The sequence below is a fragment of the Sebastes umbrosus genome, chromosome 9, assembly GCF_015220745.1.
Source record: "Sebastes umbrosus isolate fSebUmb1 chromosome 9, fSebUmb1.pri, whole genome shotgun sequence".
Taxonomy (NCBI): Eukaryota; Metazoa; Chordata; class Actinopteri; order Perciformes; family Sebastidae; genus Sebastes; species Sebastes umbrosus.
Genome location: NC_051277.1, coordinates 18,389,311 through 18,413,213, shown reverse-complemented (window position 1 = coordinate 18,413,213; position 23,903 = coordinate 18,389,311). Strand labels below are relative to the sequence as shown.

The window sequence follows — 23,903 nt, the reverse complement described above, 5'->3', positions numbered from 1 at the left end:
TCTGATGGGTTAGCTGATTAAGATGGATTGCACAATGAAATGTCTTTGGAGTGATGAGTTCTTGGAGTGTGTGTGCGTGCGAGTGTGTGTGTGTGGATACGACGTCTCTGCAACTAACTTTGCATTAAAACCTTTTTTCAAATTGATTAAATGCAAATTTGCTTAGCTCTACTGAGCTGCATTTTCACTCTCAAAAGTTTTATTCCTCATTTCCATTTCAGCACTTACCCTCAGCGCGTTTGGCATTAAACGCCGTTCATTTTGGCCTTTTTTTTTCCAGCCTAGAATTTAAATTTAATTGAAAAAGATTTAAAAACTGGACATATACAGTAAGTTCTCTCTGTGTTTTTTGTGTAATTTTCTGGTGGAGCTAACTCCATGGGAGTAAATGCAGCGACAGAGTTGGCTGATAAATCTTTCAGGCTAGACTATAAAAAACTGTCCCTAAAATTAAGCCGTGCTCCGTCAAGTGATAACGAATATTCTGCTCCTATCTCCATCTTTAGAGCTTGAACCACTCCTCATCGTCACTATTTCTGCTTGCTGAGTGTCTGTGTGATTATATGGGACTGACACCTTTGCACAAATGTCTGGATGTATCGACAAGACTATTTACATCTGCATATTTACACCTGTGCACATTTACACCTGCCAGACAGCACGCATGAATGTGTGTGTGCGGTGTGATCGTGTCTGGAGGGGCGGTGCACGATGAGTGGTGTACGTTTGTGTTTTGAGGGCAGGTGTGCTCTCATGTTTGTGTGCGCATGAGATAGGGTCTCCCAGGTTTTCCTCTGCAGGTCATAGATAAAGCTGCTGGTTGGCACTGGAAACCCACTCACGAGGCAACAGCTGAGAGATACAAGATTAGAGCCAATAGTTTCCCTGGCCTGCAGGTGACAGACAGGACGTGAGAGAGTGTCTGTAGATAGACGGCACTGTAACTTCCTCACAGATAAGAAACCTAGAAAGAGAGCTGGATGGATGAGGGGATGGATAGCTTGGAGGAAAAAAAAGGTCAGAAAGTCATGAGGCAGGCGTAGCAACACTTTGTCTCACCTACAGATTCCACTGAAAGCGCCATTTAACCGTCAGCGTGGCATCAGTGTGACGCAGCCTTTTAAAAAGGTACAAAGACGAGCATTTCTTCCTAGAAGCCAAGCACAAAAAAGCTGGTAGTGACTAATGGCAGACTTGAAAAGCTTCGTGATTTTCACAGAATTAAAGTGTCACTTTGCAAATATGATAAAGTTATTTTTTATAAAATGGTCACTATATCCCGAGAGTAGTGCTTGAGACAGGTGATCTGAAAAATATCATGTTCCTCTGCCTCCCTAGAGCTTTTAATGGCATTTGCAAGTTTCTATCGTGCCCGAATCGAAACAACCGAGCTGGAGCCGGCCAGCGATATTACAAATCCTACTATAGCGAAGGCATGACTCGCCCTACTCTGCCTCTGATTGGCTTACCGTGATATTCTTACCCTAACACTAACCAGTCTCACTACTCATTAGGCGTGCTGCGGTACTCGGTGTTACAGGTGTTACACGGTGATCTGACATACACTATTACATTACGTACCCACCGTCGTTTTGCTTTTTTTTTATAGAAATAAAACCCATTTAGTTCATTTTGGCGTATCAGTGGCATGTTATCAATAGATACACTACAAACTGAAAGTGAATGCATCTGCTCCGTACGGAGTCTCAGCACAAAGTAGCAGGAGTCAGATTTCACACACACAGGACGAGGAAGAGTTGACAGACAAGACGATGGCGGAGGATTTGGTGTCAAAGCGAAAACCCGCGAAATTCCAGCTTTTTAAATGTGAATATTTTCCGGTTTCTTTACCCCTCTATCACAGTGAACTGAATATCTTTGCGTTGTGGACAAAACAAGACATTTGAGGACGTCATCTTGGGCTTTGGGCTTGGGCGTCACCATTTTCTGACATTTTGTAGACCAAACAACTAATCGATTAATTGAGAAAATAATCGGCAGATTAATCGGCAATGAAAATAATCGTTAGTTGCAGCTCTAGAAAAATGCAAATACATGTCACATTTAAGTAAACATAAAATACAGTAAATCAATCAATAAATAATAACATTCACATTTTTAAATTGCGTTGCTTCAGTAAAATACGTCAGCATAAAATCACAATTTGAACTGAATAAAGACTGTTATTCAGCAGCATTACTTCTGTTTACAGTCACATTTTCAACTCGCTCCTGTCAAGCAGTTTGTTTTTGGGAACTCTGCGGAAAGTTTTTCTGAGGATGTAAAAATTTTTCAGACTGTCTTCTCGGGCTCACCTTCTTTATAACGTCCTCTGACACACAGTGTTTCTTGACTGCTTGACAGATGTTTGACGACTGCCGTCGCTGGTTACTCCTGGTGCTTGAGTTGTCAGGTGATGGTTCCTCGCTGCCTCGCTCCAGTTGGTTTAGTGGCACAAACTGCTGTTGTGAACGCGTTACGACATTTAAATGTCTCGTCCTTGAACACGACTCCAATTTTTCACGTCTAATTTCAAACATTAGGGCTGCCAGCGATTATATTCATTATCAATTCATCTGCTGATTATTTTCTTGTTAATTGATTAGTAGTTTTGTCTGTAAAATTTCAGAAAATGTGGTGTAGTATTGTATTGCAGTGTAATGGGTATTATAACTAATGATTATTCTTATTGTTGATTAATCTGTTGATTATTTTCTTGATTAATCGATTAGTTGTTTGGTCTATAAAATGTCAAATGTCTTGTTTCGTCCACAACTCAAAGATATTCAGTTTACTGTCATAGAGGAGTAAAGAAACCAGAAAAATATTCACATTTAAGAAGCTGGAATCAGAAAAATTGTATTTCTTAAAAGCTCAAACCAATTAATCGATTGTCAAAATAGTTGGCGATTAATTTAATAGTTGACAACTAATCGATTAATCATCGCAGCTCTACTGTATAACGATAAAACTATTAATCGATTAGTCAAATTAATGGGCAACTATTTTGATAATCGTTTTGTTGTTTCAGGTGTTTTTCAAGCAAAAACACTAAATATTCTCTGATTCCAGCTTCTGAAATGTGAGGATTTACTCATTTTCTTTGTCATATTTAACAGAATTGAATGTCTTGATGTTAGTGGAGGTGGCACGCTGTGATAAAGTCTGATATAATCAGAGCTTCTTTGACATTATCTCACTTTATGTAAAGTGTAAAGATTCATCTGAAACCAATAAATCGTTAAAAAGTTGAATTTACTCATGCGGGAAAAAACTGAACTGAACAAACAGAATTTCTATCTTTTGTTGTTTATTGCTGAATCACTGAAGTGTTTTTTTGTTGAACTCTTTATTTTTGGTGAATATTATTGGGACTTGCATTTGATTATCATACACTTAATTCCTCAGATCCGCTTTGTTGGACCCAATCTGTCAAAATTCCATCAAGTTGCAGGAGAAAACTATGAGGAACTTATGTTACATTACTGAGCACCATTTGATGCCAATTACTCTGTTGTTCAAATGGTATCACATTTGTTGAAAAGCGCATTATGACTTGTTTAGGACTCGAAACTCAAAGTTTGGGACTTGAGTGCAAAGACTGGAGACTTACTTGTGACTTGCAAAACAATGACTTGGTCCCACCTCTTCAATATGCACTGTATGAGGATAGGCTAAGCATCAATTATTGAACATCAGTGTTTTTTGAGCTTGGATGCTTCCATCGGGTGCAATATAAATTCAACCCAGCGGTGGAGCATCTTTTATTGATTCCAGAGAAGTCCGTGGTTGATGATGACCGATAGCTGCAGTGGGGGTTGCGGTTGTGTGGATCGGGGGTTATGTTATAGAGGATGAAGGGGCCGCGGCGTTGGCAAGGCATGGATGAGTGCACCCAGAAAGACAGGCAGCAGGGCATCGACTAGAGCAGCTGGAGGAGAGAGGTGAGAGAGATGTGCTCAGTGATCCTGTGTGGGGATTTTAAGAGGATAAAACAGGCGAACCCTCGATTCTGCAGGTAGAGCCCCTCACAAGAGCATTACCCCTACAGTGGCACAGCGACACACTGCTTCTGCAAGGCTTCACTGGTTCTTAGCTGGCTTTGTCAGTGGAGCTTAGCGCCAAAATCGGCCTGGCAGACATGCATGCTTTCGCCACTCTGCTATGAGCGTGTATGGAAGATTGTCAGGCCTGACTTGTAAATTGCTTCAGAGCGGCGAAAATTGTTTTTCCAATCTCACCTGAGCTGCATTTTCCTCATTTGACTGGAGTAATAGGGGACAGAGAGTGGAAATCTTCGCATGCTTAACCACTTTATAAGGGATTTTCCAGCATCAGGCCAAGGATTAAGTGATTTCTGTCACAGATCTACTTTGAATGCCACAGTATCTACTGCGGTCTCAGCGCTTAAGCTGTTGATAGTCTGTTTGTTTTTAAGTATGCACGTCGTGTGGCACTTATTAGAGGATAATCAAGTTGTAGCCAGCTGTAGCATCTTTTTTTTTTTTTTCCTGCTGGAGGAATTAATGTTTTCAAGGCTGCATTTCATCCTCAGATGGCTGCCACTTTTTCATCAAGTCACTTATCCGAGGTTTTAATCAGGAGGGACGTGTTGTTGTGATCCACCCAGCCTCCCTGGTAGTAACGGGGGTCAGAGGAGGTGATGGAGAGCCCAGAACGGAGACCGTTGAGGTCCCACAGGCCGCCACACTGTGTGCGCTCTGTGCTGCAGTTACCATACATCCACCCTCTAGCTCTTGTCAGCTCCTCTTAGGACGTGCTCATATTACAAGATGCAAAATGTCACACCAAGTTTGCCATCGCAGACAAGTATTTTACATATGTAGAAAGCCTCAAAACAGATACACAGATTGAAATGGGCCTGAGTGTGTTTATGTGTGTGTGTTTTGATGCATAAGGGGGCGGTTAAATTAAAGGAAGATAAAATCTCAGCCGACCTTTCTGCTTGTGTATGAATTAATTTAGAGTTGTGTTGTTTACTCAGAAAGTAAAATGAGCTGCTGCTATGAAGCAGAACAGGTTTCAGATCCCTCCTGAGCTGCGCTGCTTCTCCCCGCCGTAGTAACTGTACTTCCTTAGCTCTAGTTCCTATAGCAGTATCCCCACTGCGCTGCTGACTGTGTGTTTTGTGAAGCAACGCTAATGGACACGTTCTCACAATATGCCCGTCAACTGTCTGTACACACACGCACTTACTGAGGCAAATTGGCTGCTTCAGTTTTGGAGTAAATATGACGTGCTGTCAAATCTTAGCTGTGCTATGACCACCTCACCGCGCTACCAGCGACTAAACCAGGACGACATTACAGCGGTGGGCGTTGAGCAGAGTGTGACAAATGGAGACCTGCTTTTATTTTTAGTGGATGGAGGATTAAAGCCAGTAAAAGAGTGTGTGCGGGGGGGGGGGAATGCACCTGAGTCTGATCTGTATGGATTTTAATCACAGTGAGGTCAGCAGTAAGCAGTGGTGGCAGGGTTAAAGGCAGGGTCGAGTACTGACGGTGCACCTCAAAGAATACTGAAAAGTTTACATTGATTATGAAAAATGTTTTATTTATTGAGCAAAAATCTGCTATGCTTTTTTTGTGGAAGGTTTTTAGTGCAGAATTAGATCATTTTCATTATCTTACAGCCTCTAACTAACAGTTCATTTCATTATCGATTAATCTGCCGAATGTTTTGTTGATTCAAAACATTCGGCAGATTAATTGGCAATCAACGATTGGCAATTGGCATTATCAGCCAATAAAATGTCAGAAAATAATAAAATATATCCATTGCAGGTTCCCAGAACGCAAAGTCACGTTGGCAATGGACTTAAGTATGAAACAAAGTTTACTGTGTTTGAAGGGAAAAACAAAGTCCGTTAGCGGAGGGTCAGCAGTGGATGAAGAAGTATTGAGATCTTGTTCTTGAGTAAAAATAGCAATACCACACTGTAAAAATACTCCACCTCAAGTAAACATCCTGCATTCAAAGTACAAAAGTATAAGAAGCAAAATGTTCCTAAAGTATTAACAGTAAAATCATTGTCAATTAATAAGTTGATTATTTTCTCGATAAAGCCCAAAGTGACGTCCTCAAATGTCTTGTTTTGTCCACAACGCAAAGATATTTAGTTTACTTTCATAGAGGAGGAAAGAAACCAGAAAGTATTCACATTTAAGAAGCTGGAATCAGAGAAGTTTGACTATTTGTTCCTAAAACAATGACTGAAACTGATTAAGGGATTATCAAAATAGTTGGCAATTAATTTAATAGTTGACAAGTAATCGATTAATTGGTTAATTGTTGCAGCTGTAATGCAATTGTTGCATTATTATTATTACTGATTAATTAGCAACATTTAAATGTTGTTGCTGGGTGAGGCTAAAATAATTTTAACTACTTTATATAATATTAGGTATTTTAATGTACAATAATGTACCATATTTATAAGTTAATAATATGTATTTGTATGTAAATTTAAAGTAAATGTATTGGAGTAAAGTAAAGAAAACAAGTACAATATTTGCTTCTGAAATGTAGTGGAGTAATAATAGAAAACAGCTTAAAATGTACATGTGTATCTGGAAACTGTTCTCATTTAGTTACCATTGATGGTCAGTTTAAACAGGTCAACAAAGCCAGAGGGTTGGCAGGCAAATGGTCACAACAACAGGCAGGTGGGACAGGAAGGCTGGACGCTAAAACAAAAGGCTGATCAATCCCCTCAGTGAGCTTTATAGAGTGAGCTGATTAGAGGAACGAGGGCAGGTAGAGATCAGGTGAGTGGGGAGTGATGGGACGAGCTGAGGACCACAGGCAAACGGGCAAAATACTGAAACAGATATCAGGAACTGGTAGATCAACCCAGTCTCATGGGAAGGCGGATAGATAGTACGCCATAACAACGGCATTCTGCGTGTCATGAGGATGCATTTTAGGCTTTTTATGTGTCATTTATACGCAACTGAATTATGGTAACGTCTGCAGTTAGGTTTCGGCAATAAAACCACAAAAAAACGTCATGGTTGGGCTTAAAATAAGTATGTAAACTAAGTATAATAGGTACGGAAACAACATAACACAAGTATGGAAAACATGTCACAAAAGTCACTAACGTTACTTGCAAAACGAAACACTGGTCTCGAACGCGGTCTCCTGGTTAAAAGTCGTGTGTTTCTCGGCCTCATCCACTTCCTCACCCGCCCACTATAAGCGGTCTTTCTCACTTTTTATTCTGCAGGCGTTGAGCTGATTGTTTTATCCCGAACCAAAAGATTTTCAATTCACTATCATGTCAAATAAAGAAAAGCAGGAAACCTTCCCTTTTTTGAGCCTGGAAACAGTAATTTCTTTGCATTTTTGCTTGAAAAATCACAATTGATTATCAAATTTTTTACTGATTCATTTTCAGTCAAATGAATAAAAGCATAATTGATTAATACATGTGGCTTATAGGCCAGAACCAGTGGGTGTCATCTTTGATTCACAGCCACAGACAGTAATAACAGGACCTTTAAGTTACTGCATTTAATGTCTGAACACATCTACTGTCTCAATCACAAATGTGCTTGAATATAACATTTTTCTTCTGTAGTGAAGAATGTGTGTTTTAAAAAAGTTTCTTTATAGACACGTTAGTGTGAAATTAAAACTGAAATTCTTTAATGTCAGTAGAGTAGCCTGTCACTGAGGAAACATACTTGCTATAATTACCACGGCCCCTGTGCAGTAATATTGCTTCTGAAGAGAGCTAATATCTAAGCTATAGTAATTTCTCTGTATTTGTTTTCAGGCTTTTCACTTAATCCTCCTTATGATTTAAAAATACATATCAAATGAATAGGGAATTGCTCTTCCACGCCTACTTGAAGTGGTTCACTTTTGATGGCAAAGTAAATTAAAGGCTGTAGGCGTATTTCATTCACGATCTAAGGCTCACCGCTGTGAGGAATCAGACTCTATATGCTTCAAATTCACGTTAAAAGTAGCTTTTAAACTCTGTTTGTGACTGACATTTTGTTTTATGTCCAGCTGTAGATTTCTGCTAGTTTTTTCGAGTACTTTTTTGAGGTTTCTCAACATGCACATTGCCTGCTCCTAGCTTAAATCTAGACGTTCATCACAGCACTGAAGTCGTGTTATGTCCACTCTGTCCTCTCGGATCTGTGTCTTTGCCACGGGCGAAGTTTGGAGGCTGAAGTGACTCCGTGAATTGGCTGCAGCATGAATTCAGACAGTGCTGCTGCTCTAGTTTTTCCAGTCCAGATATGTCTGAATTAATTACGGTACAACTGTCAGAAAGACCACTTTACTGGTCATTTGGGCAGCGGCATTAATGCTCTCTCTGCACTGAAAAATTTGAGCTTTCAAGGTTCAGTGCCCGAGTTTCCGCGGGATGCTCTGATGTCCAGTTTGTGTCTCAATTTGAGTGGGAAGATTGGAGAAAAGCTACGATTCTTCGTAGTACATTTCCATCTCTTCTATTTCTTTACCGCTTCCATTTAGACATCATCGCAGGGATGTGACCCGAGACGAGCGAGACGTTGGCGGGCCTCGGTTTACAGCTTCAGATTGATTTACACCCTGACATTGAGAAGTTAACATACCCTTGGAGAGTTAATCCCTAATGTTGTCCAGGTCAGTAAATAAACGGAAAATGGAAAAGCCAAACTGAAGGAGTTTGCAGAAAAGCTCATTCGTGCTAATTATTTCTCTCCCACCCCTCCCTTGTTAAAAGCTTTCCCACCCCTCCAATCAATCGCCACTTTAGCGAGCAGGAAGGGATGGAGGAAGTGCGAGCCTCATTAGCCTGATTGGGCCGATGTGGGAGATGGAAGGAGATGGAGTGAATGAGGAGGAGTAAAAGAGAAAAGGAGTCAGCTTGATCATCAGCACTTGGCCCGTCAGAGCTTCTGTCATCAAGGCAATTGCTCACGTTCGAGATGTGGTGGTTTGTTGCGCAGCGTTGTGACTCCTGGACAACCTGGACACGATCTTCTGAAGGTGCTGAAGGGGAAGCAGTTGCTGGATTTAGTTTAGTGGTAAAGGTAAAGATTGTCAGTCTCACAGCTGGATGGACGGGGAATTTCACCTTTTTCTTAAAATAAACTAGATTGTACAAAGTGACGTCCAACGACATCCAACTGAATCTTCTTTTCTTCGGCCTTTGTGAAAAATGTAAAGTTAGTTAATGCTACAGGCAACCGCCACTATAGCTTCCGAGTCAACTGGAAATTACGTTGGCCAGACAGATTCGTCACTTGCTATTGATCGGTTAGAGCGTAACCTCTCCCAACAAGAAATCTTCCAACATGAACACGATGTCAGGCCGAATGAAAGAAGTGCAACGGCAGTTCAGTCTGATTTTCAGGATACTGAATGGCCACACTTGAAGGCGCCTCCTCCTGATGGCGTCCCGCTGCCTTCCTGATCTCTGTCCATGAACCATGGGTCTTTTTCGTGACTTTGTTGTCGATGCACAATAAATTTACTACAATGCACACTTTTGGAGAGTCTCTTCTCAAAGGCACAACCAGTGACTGAAGTGTGAAACGTGAACAAAGTGCTTACTTTAAAGGGACATCTGCTCATTTCCAGGTTCATACTTGCATTTTGGGTTTCTAGTAGATAATGTTTACGTGCTTTAATGTTCAAAAAACACATTATTTTTTCTCAAACTGTCTGTCTGAATCAGTGTTTGCGTTGTCCATCATTTTGACGGACAGGGTTGTAAAAATCCCGTCGTAATCTATTAATACCCGTCATTTTCATTTAAATGTTTAATGTGTGTTGTGGTGATAGAGGAGGACGATCTGACAGTGAGGAATAAACTATTCCACTGATCCCCAACCTCTGGGGGCCCGACCCCCACTAGGCCGTCTTGATTTTAAATGTTATAAGACAACCTTTTTTTTTTTTAAATATATAGTTGGCCCATATCTCAGTTTTTAATTTTATTTCTGTGAAGAAAACAAAATGAAATTGTTATTTTTAAAGTTTAGATTATTATTTAAGATATAAACTTAAAAATGTTTTAAAAGTACGCAGTTAAAACAACCAAAGACCTAATAGAACAAGGGCCAAACGTCATGGAGAAGAAAACTCTGAATATGTCAAAAAATAAATATGATTGTTAAAAATTCAAAGAAATACATAATACAGACAGAGATTTGTTTTTAAAGTCCCTAAAAATAACAGCAAAGCTCCGATGCAATAATCACAGGAAATAATCTGCTCCAAATTCATCCAAATCGCTTCGTTTTTACACAACCTTTCTGCAGTTATTGTGTTCACTGTTTGGGTTAATTGTACTGTTTATCAGTTGTTCTGTACTGTTACTCAATGATAGAAAAGGCTGGGAACCACTGACCTATTCCACGATCTGGGAGCCTTCTGACTTTAACTGGGAGAATGAAATGGTAACGAGTAACTGGTCCGAGACGTCTGATGGGTCTGGCCGTAGAATAGAGACGGAGGACGATCGGAGATGTAAGCTGGTGTCAGTCCATGCAGAGCTGTAAAAACAGAAGACTATTAAAATCTGTGGTTTAGATGCTGTTGGATGATCCGACTTCGTTTGATGTTCAAAAATGGCTGACTGAGTTTGAACTCTGACTGTGTGACAGTAATGTGCCGTTTGTAAAGCTGCCAGCTGTCAAACTTTCATGTCTTCTCTTGTGTAGGTCAGAGTTCAATTTTCTGTGCAGTCTCACTTAGTGCACTCCTTAGAGTAGCAATAATCGTTTGCATTCCCAAGTCTTTATGACAATAATAGTGCACCTTTTTCCAAATATTGGTTTTAAGCGGCAGTAATCAGCCCAGCATTAAGTCTTTGGCTGTGCGTCCAAAGTCCTCGTCTCCTTGGCTGCTCAGGTCGAATACTTGAGCAGCTCCCAAAAAAAAAAAAGGCCCACTAAGTGCGCCCACAGTCACCTGATGAATGGCTGTTTTTAATGAGTTTATCAACCTTTGATGATTGATGTTTTTCATTTAGACTTTTGACATTTGAATCCAGCCGTGTTTCTCCGAACCAGCTGTGCAAATAATGTTGACTAGAGCTGAGACACACAAGACGGAGAAGAAATTAGATGTGGAAATTAAAAGCACATTGGGGGAAGATTATCCTCATTGTAGGCAGTGCTATTTGAATAATAAAGTGTAATGCAGCCTGACAATAAGCCTCCATTTTCTCTCATCTTTGTAATCATAGCTTAGTGAACAAAGTACAAAGGATGTATCATTGTAACCTCCAAAATGGGCTTTAATCTAACCCTGAGTCCTCTTCCCCTCTCTCCACCAGCAAATACAAGAGGCCCTCATTGTCTGCTCACATGTCCTCATCACAGACGATGCTTTTGTCACATAATCGCACACACACGACACGTACGGGGAGTACACACGAGCACACACCGCACACAATTACCATCTTGTAATTGCGATCTATCAGGCGTTGTTGTGAAGTGGCGCCCGCTGCAATGACGAGACTATTTATAGGAACTATTTATCCACTTATCCTGTTGTCGCCATTGTCCACGGGTGGAACGGATGGACCGCGTTAGAGCCGGACCGACGGACGGGTCGATCAAGCGCATCCGGTTGTAGTATATGATGCTCGCTGAAAGGTGGGACATGGAGGGGTGGATGTAGTGTATGTAGTTAAAAGGTCCTCATCCTGTACAGTTTTCTAATGATGATACAAGTCCGGAGAAGAGAGAATGAACATCTGGTTGTCGCCTATAATATACAGTATATTTTATTGCCACAGATTTACCTGAATTATAATCATAGCTACACATTTTAATGAGCTTTTAAACTTGTAATCTGTTCAACTCGTGCCATTTTATTTTAATTATTCCAGTTAATCAAAGCATAATATTTTTAAAGCCCCTGGTAAACATCTGTTTTCAGCGCTCATTTCAATTCACTTTCAACACATTAATGATTAAAAATGAAGAATATTTATCCCTGAAATTGCAATTTGATGTTTGGTTCCTGATGTATGACGAGTAAACTGAAAGCAAAGTGAATTTTTTTCTGTCATAAAAGAAAGTCAAGGACACCGTGATGCATTGGGATACAAAGGACACCTCAATCACAGTAACGTCAAGCAGTGGAAAGATTTATTGCACCCTTTGCTTTCTGTGTCCTTCTGCAAGATCAACAACGTGATGGTTCGTCGTCTGCACTTGCATGAGCTGCTTATCTGCGTGCACGTGTGTGTTGTCAATCTTTGCACAGTACTGTGTGGGTGTATAGTGAGTCATTTTATTAAATGTTAAACTTAATATTATACTAAAGGTACTGGTTTCATGTGCTTATGATGAAGCAAGTTCTGCACAGTTAAAGGTGTTTTTCTATATTTTTATTTATTGCCTACAAATCCCATAAAAAGACCAAAACCAACGATACATCCGTCTCGTTTTGACTTGACTTCTAGATGGCACTCTTCTTTAAGCCGATTTATTTCTACTTAAGACATAAATCTTTAAAAACTGGTCACAAATTTATTTTACTTTCATTATAAAAAAGGCCAAATAATTCCAGAAAATGATGGTAATTGTAGTTTTTAGTGAATGTTATTCAAACAGGAGTAAATAGTGGATTTGTCGAGGAGATATTTAAGGGTCTAAAAATTCACATCATTTTCACAAACTGTAAACAGATAGAGTACACACAAATATTTTAATGAGAATACCTTTTATTGTTTTTTTTTTTTTAAAGAATTTTGATTAATTACTGAGCGGGACATTTTTTGGTGTGAAAAAAATAACGCTGTATGTTTGAAGTAATCTACGTTACCTAAAACATACAGTATTTTTGGCATTTTGTCTTCTGCAATGTCTTTCTTCATATCGCCGATATGATTTGTCTCCTATGGCCTAACATCGGCCAACATTTTTTTTTTTCTTCTTTAGTATTGTTTGGGCATTACATGCCTGTATTATCAGGTAAAAGATGACAGGAAATGAGGGGAGAGAGATTGGGAATGAAATCCAACAAAGCTCCCCAGGCTGGACTCGGGACGGCATTCCTGGTTGGCGCCTTAACTCTGATTTATCGGGTATTTATTTATACAGTTTTTGGTAGGGGTGTGATAAAACATAGATACATGTGAGTATTGCGATATTATGCTTTGTAATACTGTATCAATTCTCAGAAACACCTGTTGATTTTTAATTAACAGTTTACATGCAAAGATGGGAGACAGTGGTTCAGATTGCACAAAAAGTAGTGCTATGATGTTGGATTGTTCAGATTTTATGCATGTGACAGTGTCTTCTTTATACTAAAAATAAATAAATAAATAAATATCGCAATATATTGCCTTGCTTACACTATCGCAATATATTGCAATATATTGCACATCACATTCATTGCTGGGTTTTTTCATGGGATTTATTGATGAAAAAGAAAAAATAGTACATTACCTGTTTTACTTTTTAATTGTTTGCCGCCATCCAGGTTCATTATTTGGAGAGAGAGCAGTAAAATAATTTTGCTCCTTAATTTACACTTGATTAATGGTTAATTCCATTATTTTGTGAAATATTTGTCGATGTTTTTTAAATTTCTATTTCCTCATCATTAAACGGGGCGTCCTTGAACCAGCAGCACATTGTGTGTGCGCTGGACTTCTGCTATGATCACAATCCACTCTGTGGCATTTTCAACCAACTAATGAATAATTTACTGTGCTCCTGGAATTCATTTATTTTTTGGCTGTGATGTCGTCTACCTCTGCTGAAGAAAGGCTGAGAGTCGGTACTCCAGAGAAATCACAAGTTGCCATAACTACAAGTGCTGCGGTCTCAGTGTGGTCCAGTGCAGAGCCCCGGAGAGTGGGCAGTAAGCCGACCACGACGGAAGGCTGAGAGCTCTGGAGGACCCCCATCCAGCAGGAGCTCAGCGCCTGAAGCGCTTCACAGCCAGAGGTTGTTTCTCTTCACGGTTTCCTCGTGTAGGCAGGAGATGAAACTGAATGCCTGATCATGTAAAGAAAAATAATCCATCAACTGTTTACTTAAAGGAACAGTGTGCAGCATTTAGGGGGATTTATTGGCAGAATATTAATACGTCTTCAGTGTATAAATCACCTGAAAATAAGAATCTTGTTTTCGTTACCTTAGAATGAGCTGTTTCTATCGACATATACTCCACACGGAGCCGACCGTCTTGTATCTACAGTAGCCCAGAATGGACAAACCAAACCAGTGCTTGAGTGGGCCGGTACTCACCGATACGCAGTACCTGCACTTCTTCATTTTACTCTCTTCTACTGTGACTTTTTCTTGCGTAACCGACACTTCTCGCAAGCTGTCCGTACTCTTTTCTGCTCTCTCCATATCAGGTTCTCTGGGAGATTCATAACGGCGCAGCGCCAGTGTATTTGCGCCGTACCTCATAAACCGTATGAACATAAAAACTATGCGGGGAGCATCTGGACGAGCCGACGCACGGCCCGGGGGGAGTGGGGGTGAGAATGAGGGTTCCGTTATTTATCAATACTATGTTCATGTCCTTTTTGTAAAATAATTAACTGAACTGTTCGTCGTAACTTTTTTTAATTTGTGAACAATATAATTAATGAAGCATTATTTAGAAATTTTGATTTATAGAATTTTACAGGGCAAACATTTCCAGAATAATTGAATGTTCAGATGAAGGCTGTGATAAATAATAAAAATAATTTAATGAGTAGTATAATAATGGTCCAAAATGATGTGAAATTGCATAGTTTGTAAGGCAAAAAAGAAAAAAAAATTCTTGAGGGAGGACCCCCAATCCCAATATCTCCTCGTATCTTTTATTCACTGTATAAATTTCAGACTGTGTCTGTGTATAATATGAAAGGAGCATCCTGACTGAGACACTGCTCCTAAAACCTGAATGAAGAGCTCACACACCTCAGCTCTGCTCTGCATGTATACCTGCCTGTGTGGCTGCGGTTGAATCCAGCCTATAGACATCCTATAATATATTATAGAGTGATACTATAGGCTACAAATATCACAGGAAAGCACTTTAAGTATTAACACTGCGTACAAACACACCACCTTAACCCTATGATGTTCCAGTTGGAATATTATTATATTATTGCCTATATTATTATAGGCCTACTAAAGAAGATGCATAGCCCAAGTATAATAATATAGCAATAAAACCTGATTATAACTAACACAGTATAACGTGCTTAAAGAAATAAACGCAGGAATAAGTCGCAAGAGACTGATGATAGCGGCCGATACACACGCCAACATCTGAATAAGAGAGTACTGGCACTTATTTTTGGCTGGATCGCAGAGGGTCAGCTCTACAAACGCAAAAGTCTGTCACTGAGTGACTGACTGAGTGATGAAGTTACACAATTGGTCGGCCGAGTGTTGGAGTTTCCTCATTGGCCGCGTCCGGCTCACAAACTTGGGACCGAGCTGTGAAACTAGGTAATGTAGTTCTAAAATGAAATCGAGATTCAGCAGCGGCATCGCCTATTTCTTTCTTAAAATGTTTTTCAGAAGTGGATTTTGGTGGATTGTTTAGACGGAGTAACAGAAAGTTTGTCAGCAGTCCGCCATGTTGTTTCCTGTTTGAAACGGCAAACTGAAAACCAGGGACCAATCAGGTACATTCAACGATAGGGTACGTCACCGCTTGAATGGCCAGTTGAGTGGAGCAGTGCGTCCCCTAGTGACATGACCACTGACTATTTGTGTAACAATTTAGCCACAAATTCACAGACTGACCGTACACGGTCCAGCCATATACTCGCTTTTGACCGAGTCTTGTTTTCAATTTCAAGCACTGGACCAAACACTGGCTCTAGATGCGTTTTCGCGTCAGCCGCGTAGTTCTCCTACATGCTTGGCACACGGGAGAAGATTCAGTTGGTTGCAATCTGCAACCTCACCGCCAGATCCTACACACTGCACCTTTAATGTCAGTCTCGGACAGAGAACGAGACAACTTGAGGTCATAAATGCTTTTAATTTTCTTCAATTTCAGATGCTCTTTTTCCTAAAAGCAAGGTTACAAAAAAAAATCCAGTGATATAAAGGCTCATAATTAAGCTAAATTAAAAGATAAAAAACACAAAAGGCAATTGAAGGAAACTGAATAGAGGGCAATTGCAGTACAAGGGCAATTTGGTTATCTTTTTGTACACGCTCTCAGCGTGGTTATGGCTGAAGTTTTTATTTTTTCTTCCATTTCACTAGAGGCGTCTTGCAGTGGCACCAAAGTGACTCTCCCTCTGATAGACAGCCTCATTCATACATTTGGTTGTTGTTATAATCCCCCGGAGGGCTGTCTTAGTTTCTTCTCTGCCTTGTTTATTCCAGCGATGTCCTCTCATCCATCGCTACAGAGGAACCCAGACCACCACAGCTTAATGTTTTGTTGTTGTTGGATCAGTTCATACCTCTGAGGTATGTCTTACAGTGTGTGTGTGTGTGAGGAGAAAACATATCAGTGTTTGTTATCCAGCTCCGTCGTGTACACCGGGACCACAAGTCCCCTGTCTCTCGCGGGTGTACAGGTTTGTGTCCATCAACGACGACTTTTATGATTGATTTAAAATTCATATGTTTGTCTTGAGCTGGATTTACAGCTGAGGGGGAGGATAAATCTATGAAATATGTCTCAAATGTGGCAGCATGCGTGTGTGTGTGTTTCAGATATGGACCTTTTGAACCACACGTACGTGTGTTGATGTTTATAGTAGGGCTGTCAATCGATTGAAATATTTAATTAATTATATTGCAAATGATCGCACATTTTTTATCTGTTAAAAATGTACCTTAAATGGAGATTTGTCAAGCATTTATACTCTTATCAACATGGGAGTGGGCAAATATGCTTTCTTTATGCAAATATATTTGTATATTTATTACTGGAAATCAATTAACAAAACAAAAAAAAATGACAAATATTGTCCAGAAACCCTCACAGGTACTGCATTTAGCATAAAAATATGCTCAAATCATAACATGGTAAACTGCAGCCCAACAGGCAAACAACAGCTGTCAGTGTGTCAGTGTGCTGACTTGACTATGACTTGCCCCAAACTACATGTGATTATCATAAAGCGGACATGTCTGTAAAGGGGAGACTGGTGGGTACCCATAGAACCCATTTTCATTCACATATCTTGAGGTCGGAGGTCAAGGGACCCCTTTGACGTGGTTGGTACCAATGGATTCTTTACGTTTTGTAGTTTCATATGATGCCGCATCTTCACTCTAACTTTAAAACTGAGCCCGCTACAACAATCATTCTGTTGTGCATAGCGGGGGAATGTTTATGTATTTATATATGCATACATACATACTTCTCCCGAAATGCATGCATTTATAGGATACATTGACCTTTCGCTACGAAGCTTATAATGCATGCAAACCCCAGAAGCCACTTTATCGTGCGATGCAGCTTTACATCACTCTTAACAGCCCTGTGGTGGAGAAAACACTGAGCTCGGAGTTTAAAATGCAACTGACCATTTTATGGCAATCGGTGAATTCAGCTCATTTGTTAAAGAGACAAAGTATTATAGTAGTAGTATAATACACTGGATTAAAAGGAAAGGCATTGAAACTGAAGACTGTATGTTTGATATCTTGAATATTATTCGAGGCAACACAATGGAGGCATATCTGAAAAATCCACTTTGATCCCATTTGTTGCAGTGAATGTCAGACCCAACAGATATGTGCTCCAGTCTCTGAGTATACATCTTTTTGTTGGGTGTAATATGAGTTAGAATAATTAAGCTGGAGGGCTTGACGCTAGATAATGGACTGCGACAGTGAAAGGCCTCCATAATGACGGATGAGAACTGAGGGCATTGTCGGTAAGAGCACAGACGTGGCGGTAACAGCTGCATCGCAGACACATAATCACTGAATCCTTTAGATAAAACATTCATATTTTTTTCCTTTTATCTCCCTCTCAGGACACAGACAGTACAAGGACCCATCTACCCATCTTCTATCTACATAAAGTACATTTCTAGTCTCTCTCCTTCACAAACACCCAACGCAGGCAGTTACTCTAAGATGGACACTTATACACTCCCTCGTTCGTTATATTGATCCATGCTAACACAAGTATTAGCACTCACTTAGAATGAGAGGCATGTCCTCAGGAGCAGAGAGCGGAAAACCACACACACAGTTTCTCATGCCGCTTGGGCGAATCATACAAACACGCTATAACACGCAAACGTCTCGGGATAAAGACACATGGGCCGGAGATTCCTCCAAATTGAATTGGAGCAGCTGATGTATTCATCCAGTGTGTGTGATTTAACGAGGTCCACTCCGTCTCGTCATAAATCATATTAATAATCTTGAGCTTCCTATTGATTTTTATTTTTTTAAAGCCATCCCCAGTGCATTATTTCGTATCTCCAGCCTTTGTTCAGATTTAATGGAACCCCTCACAGCACACACTCACACACACCACACCACACGCACGCACACAAAGAGAACTCACGTAACTACTTTCCTTTTAAGAGTCTTTATTCATCTGTGTAGAAAAAAAAGACGATAAATGGAATAGCGTTTTGCACCCATTTTTATGTTTATACATAAGAGTGTTTTTTTATTATCACATCTGAGGGTGACGTTTTTTAAAGGAAAAGGATTTCTGCACAGAATGAAAGGAAGCTTCAGTGTGCTCTTAAAAAAAAGAAAAAGTAAAACCAAAAAAAAAAACCAAATGCAGCAAATAACCCCTAAAGAAACCACACCAGAGCTCGTCCAATATTCCTGGTACACAGTAACACAGGGTGGAAAAGAGAAAGAGAGCTGCTGAAAGTAAGAATGGGTTTCATCACTTTACAGGCTCTATATATATATATATATATATATATATATATATATATATATATATAGCTCACTCATCACCATCCCTCCCTCTACGGCGTCAATCTTCAGTTCTCTCTACCCTCTCCTCTTCCTCTTTTGATCTCTGCTGTTTGTTAGCGTTTTCCTTTGAAGTTCCTCCTCCCTTAAAGTGTATTACTGGGGTCAGTGAGAGGCAGACAGAAAGCAGGTGCTGCTTCCTCTTTCATGCAGTGTGTTACATGTTTGTGTTGTCTGTTGAACTGCACAGTGTCGCAGTTCAGGCTGTGATCGCTGTTCACACAACTGTGTGTATGCTGTACTACGGACTATAAAACGGGCGACTTAAGTAAAGGATTGCAAGAAGTTTCCTATTCAGTAGAATTTAAAAGAAAAATGTTGTAATAAATGGAACTGTTTGTGTTTGTTTAAACTTTGCCCAATAAACACGTACTTTTCATCACCAAATGCATCTGAGCAAGTTTGAAATTTCAAGTTTTAATTTTACTTTGACTCCAAATACTCCAAATTAAATGCCCTCTTGTAGGATGGGGTAATATGATGACAGATACATGAGAGACAATACAGATCTGTGTGGCTGTGTGATTCATCTGCCTAATTATCGTTTCAATTAATTGATTAAAAATGTCAATCACAACAATTTACTGCCCGGGGGGGTGATGCTCTTTTAAATTGCGTGATTCATCCAACAGACATAAAGATTTTCAGTTTACCATCACATAAGACGAAGAAGTACTCACAGTTGGGAAGCTGAAACAAGGAAATATTTAGCATTGTTGCTTAGAAAGTATTTACTTTAATGATTAATCATTTATCAAATAGTTGCAGATTAATTGTCTGTGGATTGATTTAATAGACTAATCGTTTAGTTTCGTGGAAGTCTGGTTGTATACGGCCATTCTGTTACAAATAAAAAAGCAACTAATTTATGGCAACATTGGAATTTCATATGATTTTTGTAGGGCTGCCCCCTCTTAGTCGATTAATCAACTAATCGGTCATTTTTGTCTTAGTTGACTAAGATTTCTTTAGTCGATTAGTCGTTTTCATGCTGAATGACTCACTGATTCTTTGTGGAGAAACTCAGTTTTACAATCTGTCGATTAAATGATTTAATCTGTCGATTACATTATTAAATTTAACGATTGACGACTAATCGATGAGTTTATGTAAATCAACTAATCGATTTGTCGACAATATCGTAAAATCGTTATTTGACTAAAATTTTCTTTGGTCGAGGACAACCCTAGATTTTTTGCATCAATGTGATGAATTACTATAATTTGATCTATAATCAGTTTCCCAATCAATATACTGTATCCCAAGTACTATGTCCCAATACATATAAATACCCAAGATAAAATTACATGTACTATGATTGATGATTTTATCCATATTGCCCACTCCTACTCCTTGTTTTTTAACTTTAAATACCAATAAAACAGTTACAACCACAACTTTTTGATGAGATTGAAACATAGATTGTTATGAGTGAATTATAACAACAAATGAATTAGACAGAATAGTTTCTGACTTCCCACCCAAACATTATTAGCCTGCTAAAAACTTCTTTACAATGAAGAAGGTTTATCCAGGCTCTGGATGATAATGGGTTACTATTATAAGATGTGCGATTAGGATCTTTCACATCCTTTGCAAAGGTAATTTAATAATGAGACCAGACCACAATAGAAATTGGGTACATGCCTTTTTTCTTAATTCTGATGGGGATATTTTAATAGCCGTTCTTCTCAGCTACTCATTTGTCCTGCGGTTCTTTGTAATTATTTGATTGTCTTCCTTGTGTTGTCCTACAAACATTGGCCTGTAAACGGGTCCGTGTTATGATGAAGATACATGATGCATAAGGGAAATGATCACAAGAAACTGAAATGATCAGTCCTTTAAGGACGTGTGCAGCAGGTATTTGCTGAGTGCAGTAGTGATAGTAGTGGATACACTGTAGGTAACACTTGAGACATTTTTTGGATGATGATGTCACATTATTCCAGTTGTCACCCCTCTTCTTTACCCCGCCCGCACCCTTCTCCATCCCCCATCTTCTTCTCCTTTGTCTGCTTTTTTACCCTCCCACCCGCTGCATTTGTCACACGCCCTTTTTTCACTTATCTTCCTTTTTCTGTCCTCGCTCTCTGCCTTAAGCCAACACACCTCCTCTGTGGCCTTCCATCCCCAAAAACAGCACCCCACTCTCCCTCTCTCTCCTGTCTTATTTTCTGTTCTAACCATTCCATTATATCCATCACCCCGCACAACACACTCTCGCTCTCTCTCTCCCTCTCATTAGTCTCCCCCATGCTGTGGTTTGTGTCTCCCGTCTCTGTCAGAACTGTTATCACTGCTGTCAGCTCCCTTGGCGAGAACAAAGTCGTCCTCTGCTCACGGCACCACAAAAGACAAGAGCCGAGAATAAAAGGAAAGAGAGCCCTCAGCCAAAAAAAAAGAAAAGAGGCTGAAAGGAGGAAAAATTAAAAAGGAGGGAGTAAACTAGAGGAAAAGGAGGGGCTAGGAACACATCTTTTCATGTCAACCATGATGCATTGTCATCTGTGGGTTATAACAACCATTGATTTCTCCTCTGTCATCCCTTTTATCTATACAGCACAGAGCTTACAGTTGGTAGGAGATACGAGAGACTATCTCTATACACATCAAGTGCCTTTTCCTCATATTATAAATATATCTCCTGCTAAATCAGCTAAGCCTAGTATATCACCTCAAATAAGTTACTGTGTATTATTATGAAGCTGAAGAGAACAGTAGGTTTGAAAGACACTGAGATATCCAAAAGAGAAAACCATTATAAACTATAAGCTAGCGCTGAAGAAGGACCTGCTGTATAATGTAGTATACAGTAGTAGAGTATAGTAGGACTTCTGTCACTCAATTAGCAATGTCCAATCAACAGTAGCAGTCTTTTCTACTTAGCAAACCAATCAAGAATTGAACCAGCAGAGGCACAGAGGGTACTTTGGAAAACCAAGGACAAAATGGCCACAAGCCAAGGGGTCGTCATCACAGAAATGGCGCTTGGCGTTCGTGGCTCAGGGAGCGTGTCCCTGTATCATCACGTGTAGGCATAATCTATGTCGGGGATGCCACCCTCTCTGTAGCCACGGTTGGTACCGTAAGTGACGTGATGGTGGCTGGTTTGGCTGAGGATGGTGCCGTTGAGGCTGCCGGCTCCGTGGGTGCTCCGGTAGGTCCCGTTAGGTTGGGAGGAAGAGGAAGAAGAGGGAAAATGGTGTGGATGTAGGTGACATCCTCCAGCTTAGGCTGCAGGGGCTGGTGGGCCATAGCTGTCATCTGAAACCCTGCCGGAGGGGCCCTGATCTCTAAGATGGAAGTGTCTTTCTTGGTGCCGGACTCTACATAGTCATCGTAAGTTTTTCCCCCCCGGCCCCTGCTGTACGTGCCTGTGTCCCCAGACACGTAACTTGTTCTCTGTCCATACCAGCAGAAGATGCCAAAGATTAACAGCAGGCTTACTAACGCTGTGGCACCCCTATGATCCCAGCCAATGGCAGGACTGTTAGTTCTGAGTCCTGTCCCTCTTTATCCGACCCCCCCCCCGCTGACCAGAGCCTCTCCAGTCTCTATCTGAGCGCAGGACGGGGCCGAGTCTTTACTGTCCGTGTCCATGCTGCCGACTCGAGATGAACCCATGCTGGAACCCCCAAAAGGGGATTCCTGTCGTAGTGGCAGTAGACAGATGAGGTAATGGGAGCGAGGGGTGAGCTGGGTGAGGAGGTACTGCCTCCTCTCTCCAGGTACCAGAGTCTCTGTTATCGAACCAAGAGCTGCGCTGCTACCCAACCTCAGCCACGACAGGCGGAAAGAGGGTGCCGGCTCAGGGCACAGCCAGCTCACCAGTACACTGTCCGAAGAGAGAGGTTTTACAGTCAGCTCCAGGGCCTCTCCAGATACCTGCCCCCCTTCACCGGGAGGTAGAGGCATAACAAGGCCCGGCCTTGGCTTGGCTCGCAGGGTGAAGAGGGAGCCTTGTGTTGGGACCAGCAGAGAGGCAGTGGTGGTGCTGCCATGGGGACTGAAGCCACTGCTTGGCCCCCTCCAATACCATCTTCACCTCCTCCATCTCTTTCTGCCGGGTTCACCCCCATTCCTGTACTGGGACCAGGAGGGGGACCTTCACACTGCTCCATCAGGGAGGATAGTTCTCTGAGGGCTTGGCCCCTTACAGGCTCGGGCCCCTGACAGGTCAGACCTCTGACTGTCACCGCCGCCCCCCGGCTGTGCAGCCATGCGTGGAGCCAGCGAAGGTTGCAGCCGCAGTACCAGGGGTTTCCTCGCAGCAGTAGCAGCTCCAGGCTTTCTGTGTCCTTCAGAAGTCCTCGTGGGAGAGTGGTCAGATTGTTTCCTGACAGGTCCAGCCTCTGTAGTCGCCGCATCCCGTCCAGCGCCCCCCGTGGTATGTGAGTCATCCCGTTGTCTTGCAAATGGAGTCGCACGAGGTGAGCAGAAGGCAGGTAGACTGGCGGAGACTGCAGGGCGTTCCTGACAAGTGACAGCTCAGTCAGGTTGGAGAGACGGGTAAAGGTGTCATCTGCAATGCGCGTGTTGGCCAACAGGTTCCCATCCAGGACCAAGCGGCGCAGGGAGGAGAGCCCGCGGAAGGCATGTGTGGGGATGGTGCTGATTCTATTGTCGTCCAGTCGCAACTCTTCCAAGGATGCTGGCAAGCCCGCAGGGATGCTTGACAGGTGGTTCCGAGACAGAAACAGCAGTCGAAGCCGTGGAGTCCCAGAAAAAGCTCGCTCCTGGATGCTAACTGTGGATATAGAGTTATCATCCAGGTGCAAACGTTCTAGTAACGGTAACTTGGCCAGAGCTGATCTCGGTAACGTTCGTATATTATTATCCTGCAAATGGAGCTCCCGTAACGAAGGCGGCAGGTGTATAGGGAATTCATCCAACTGGTTGGCATACAGGTAAATCACTCGTATGGACGTGCTGCGTTCCAGCGAGGGAGGCAGGCCAGCGTTACTCAGCCGGTTG

The 23,903-nt window shown here is 41.2% G+C and overlaps 2 protein-coding genes and 1 long non-coding RNA gene across 5 annotated transcripts in view; 2 read left to right on the top strand and 1 right to left on the bottom strand.

The window, feature by feature from the left end:
* macrod1 (mono-ADP ribosylhydrolase 1) overlaps positions 1–23,903 on the top strand; it is a 137,310-nt gene that overhangs the window by 10,341 nt on the left and 103,066 nt on the right. The gene's annotated exons all lie outside the window — the stretch shown is intronic.
* On the top strand, positions 2,721–20,613 carry LOC119494109. Its single transcript, XR_005208125.1, has 3 exons — positions 2,721–2,734; positions 6,948–6,956; positions 19,907–20,613. It is a non-coding gene; the product is annotated as an uncharacterized LOC119494109 (long non-coding RNA).
* flrt1b (fibronectin leucine rich transmembrane protein 1b) overlaps positions 21,002–23,903 on the bottom strand; it is a 34,507-nt gene continuing 31,605 nt past the window's right edge. The window contains 5 exon segments of the mRNA XM_037779720.1: positions 21,002–22,130; positions 22,133–22,393; positions 22,396–22,454; positions 22,456–22,936; positions 22,939–23,903. Of these exon segments, the coding sequence (XP_037635648.1) occupies positions 21,955–22,130; positions 22,133–22,393; positions 22,396–22,454; positions 22,456–22,936; positions 22,939–23,903 (1,942 nt within the window). The 3' untranslated portion in view covers positions 21,002–21,954.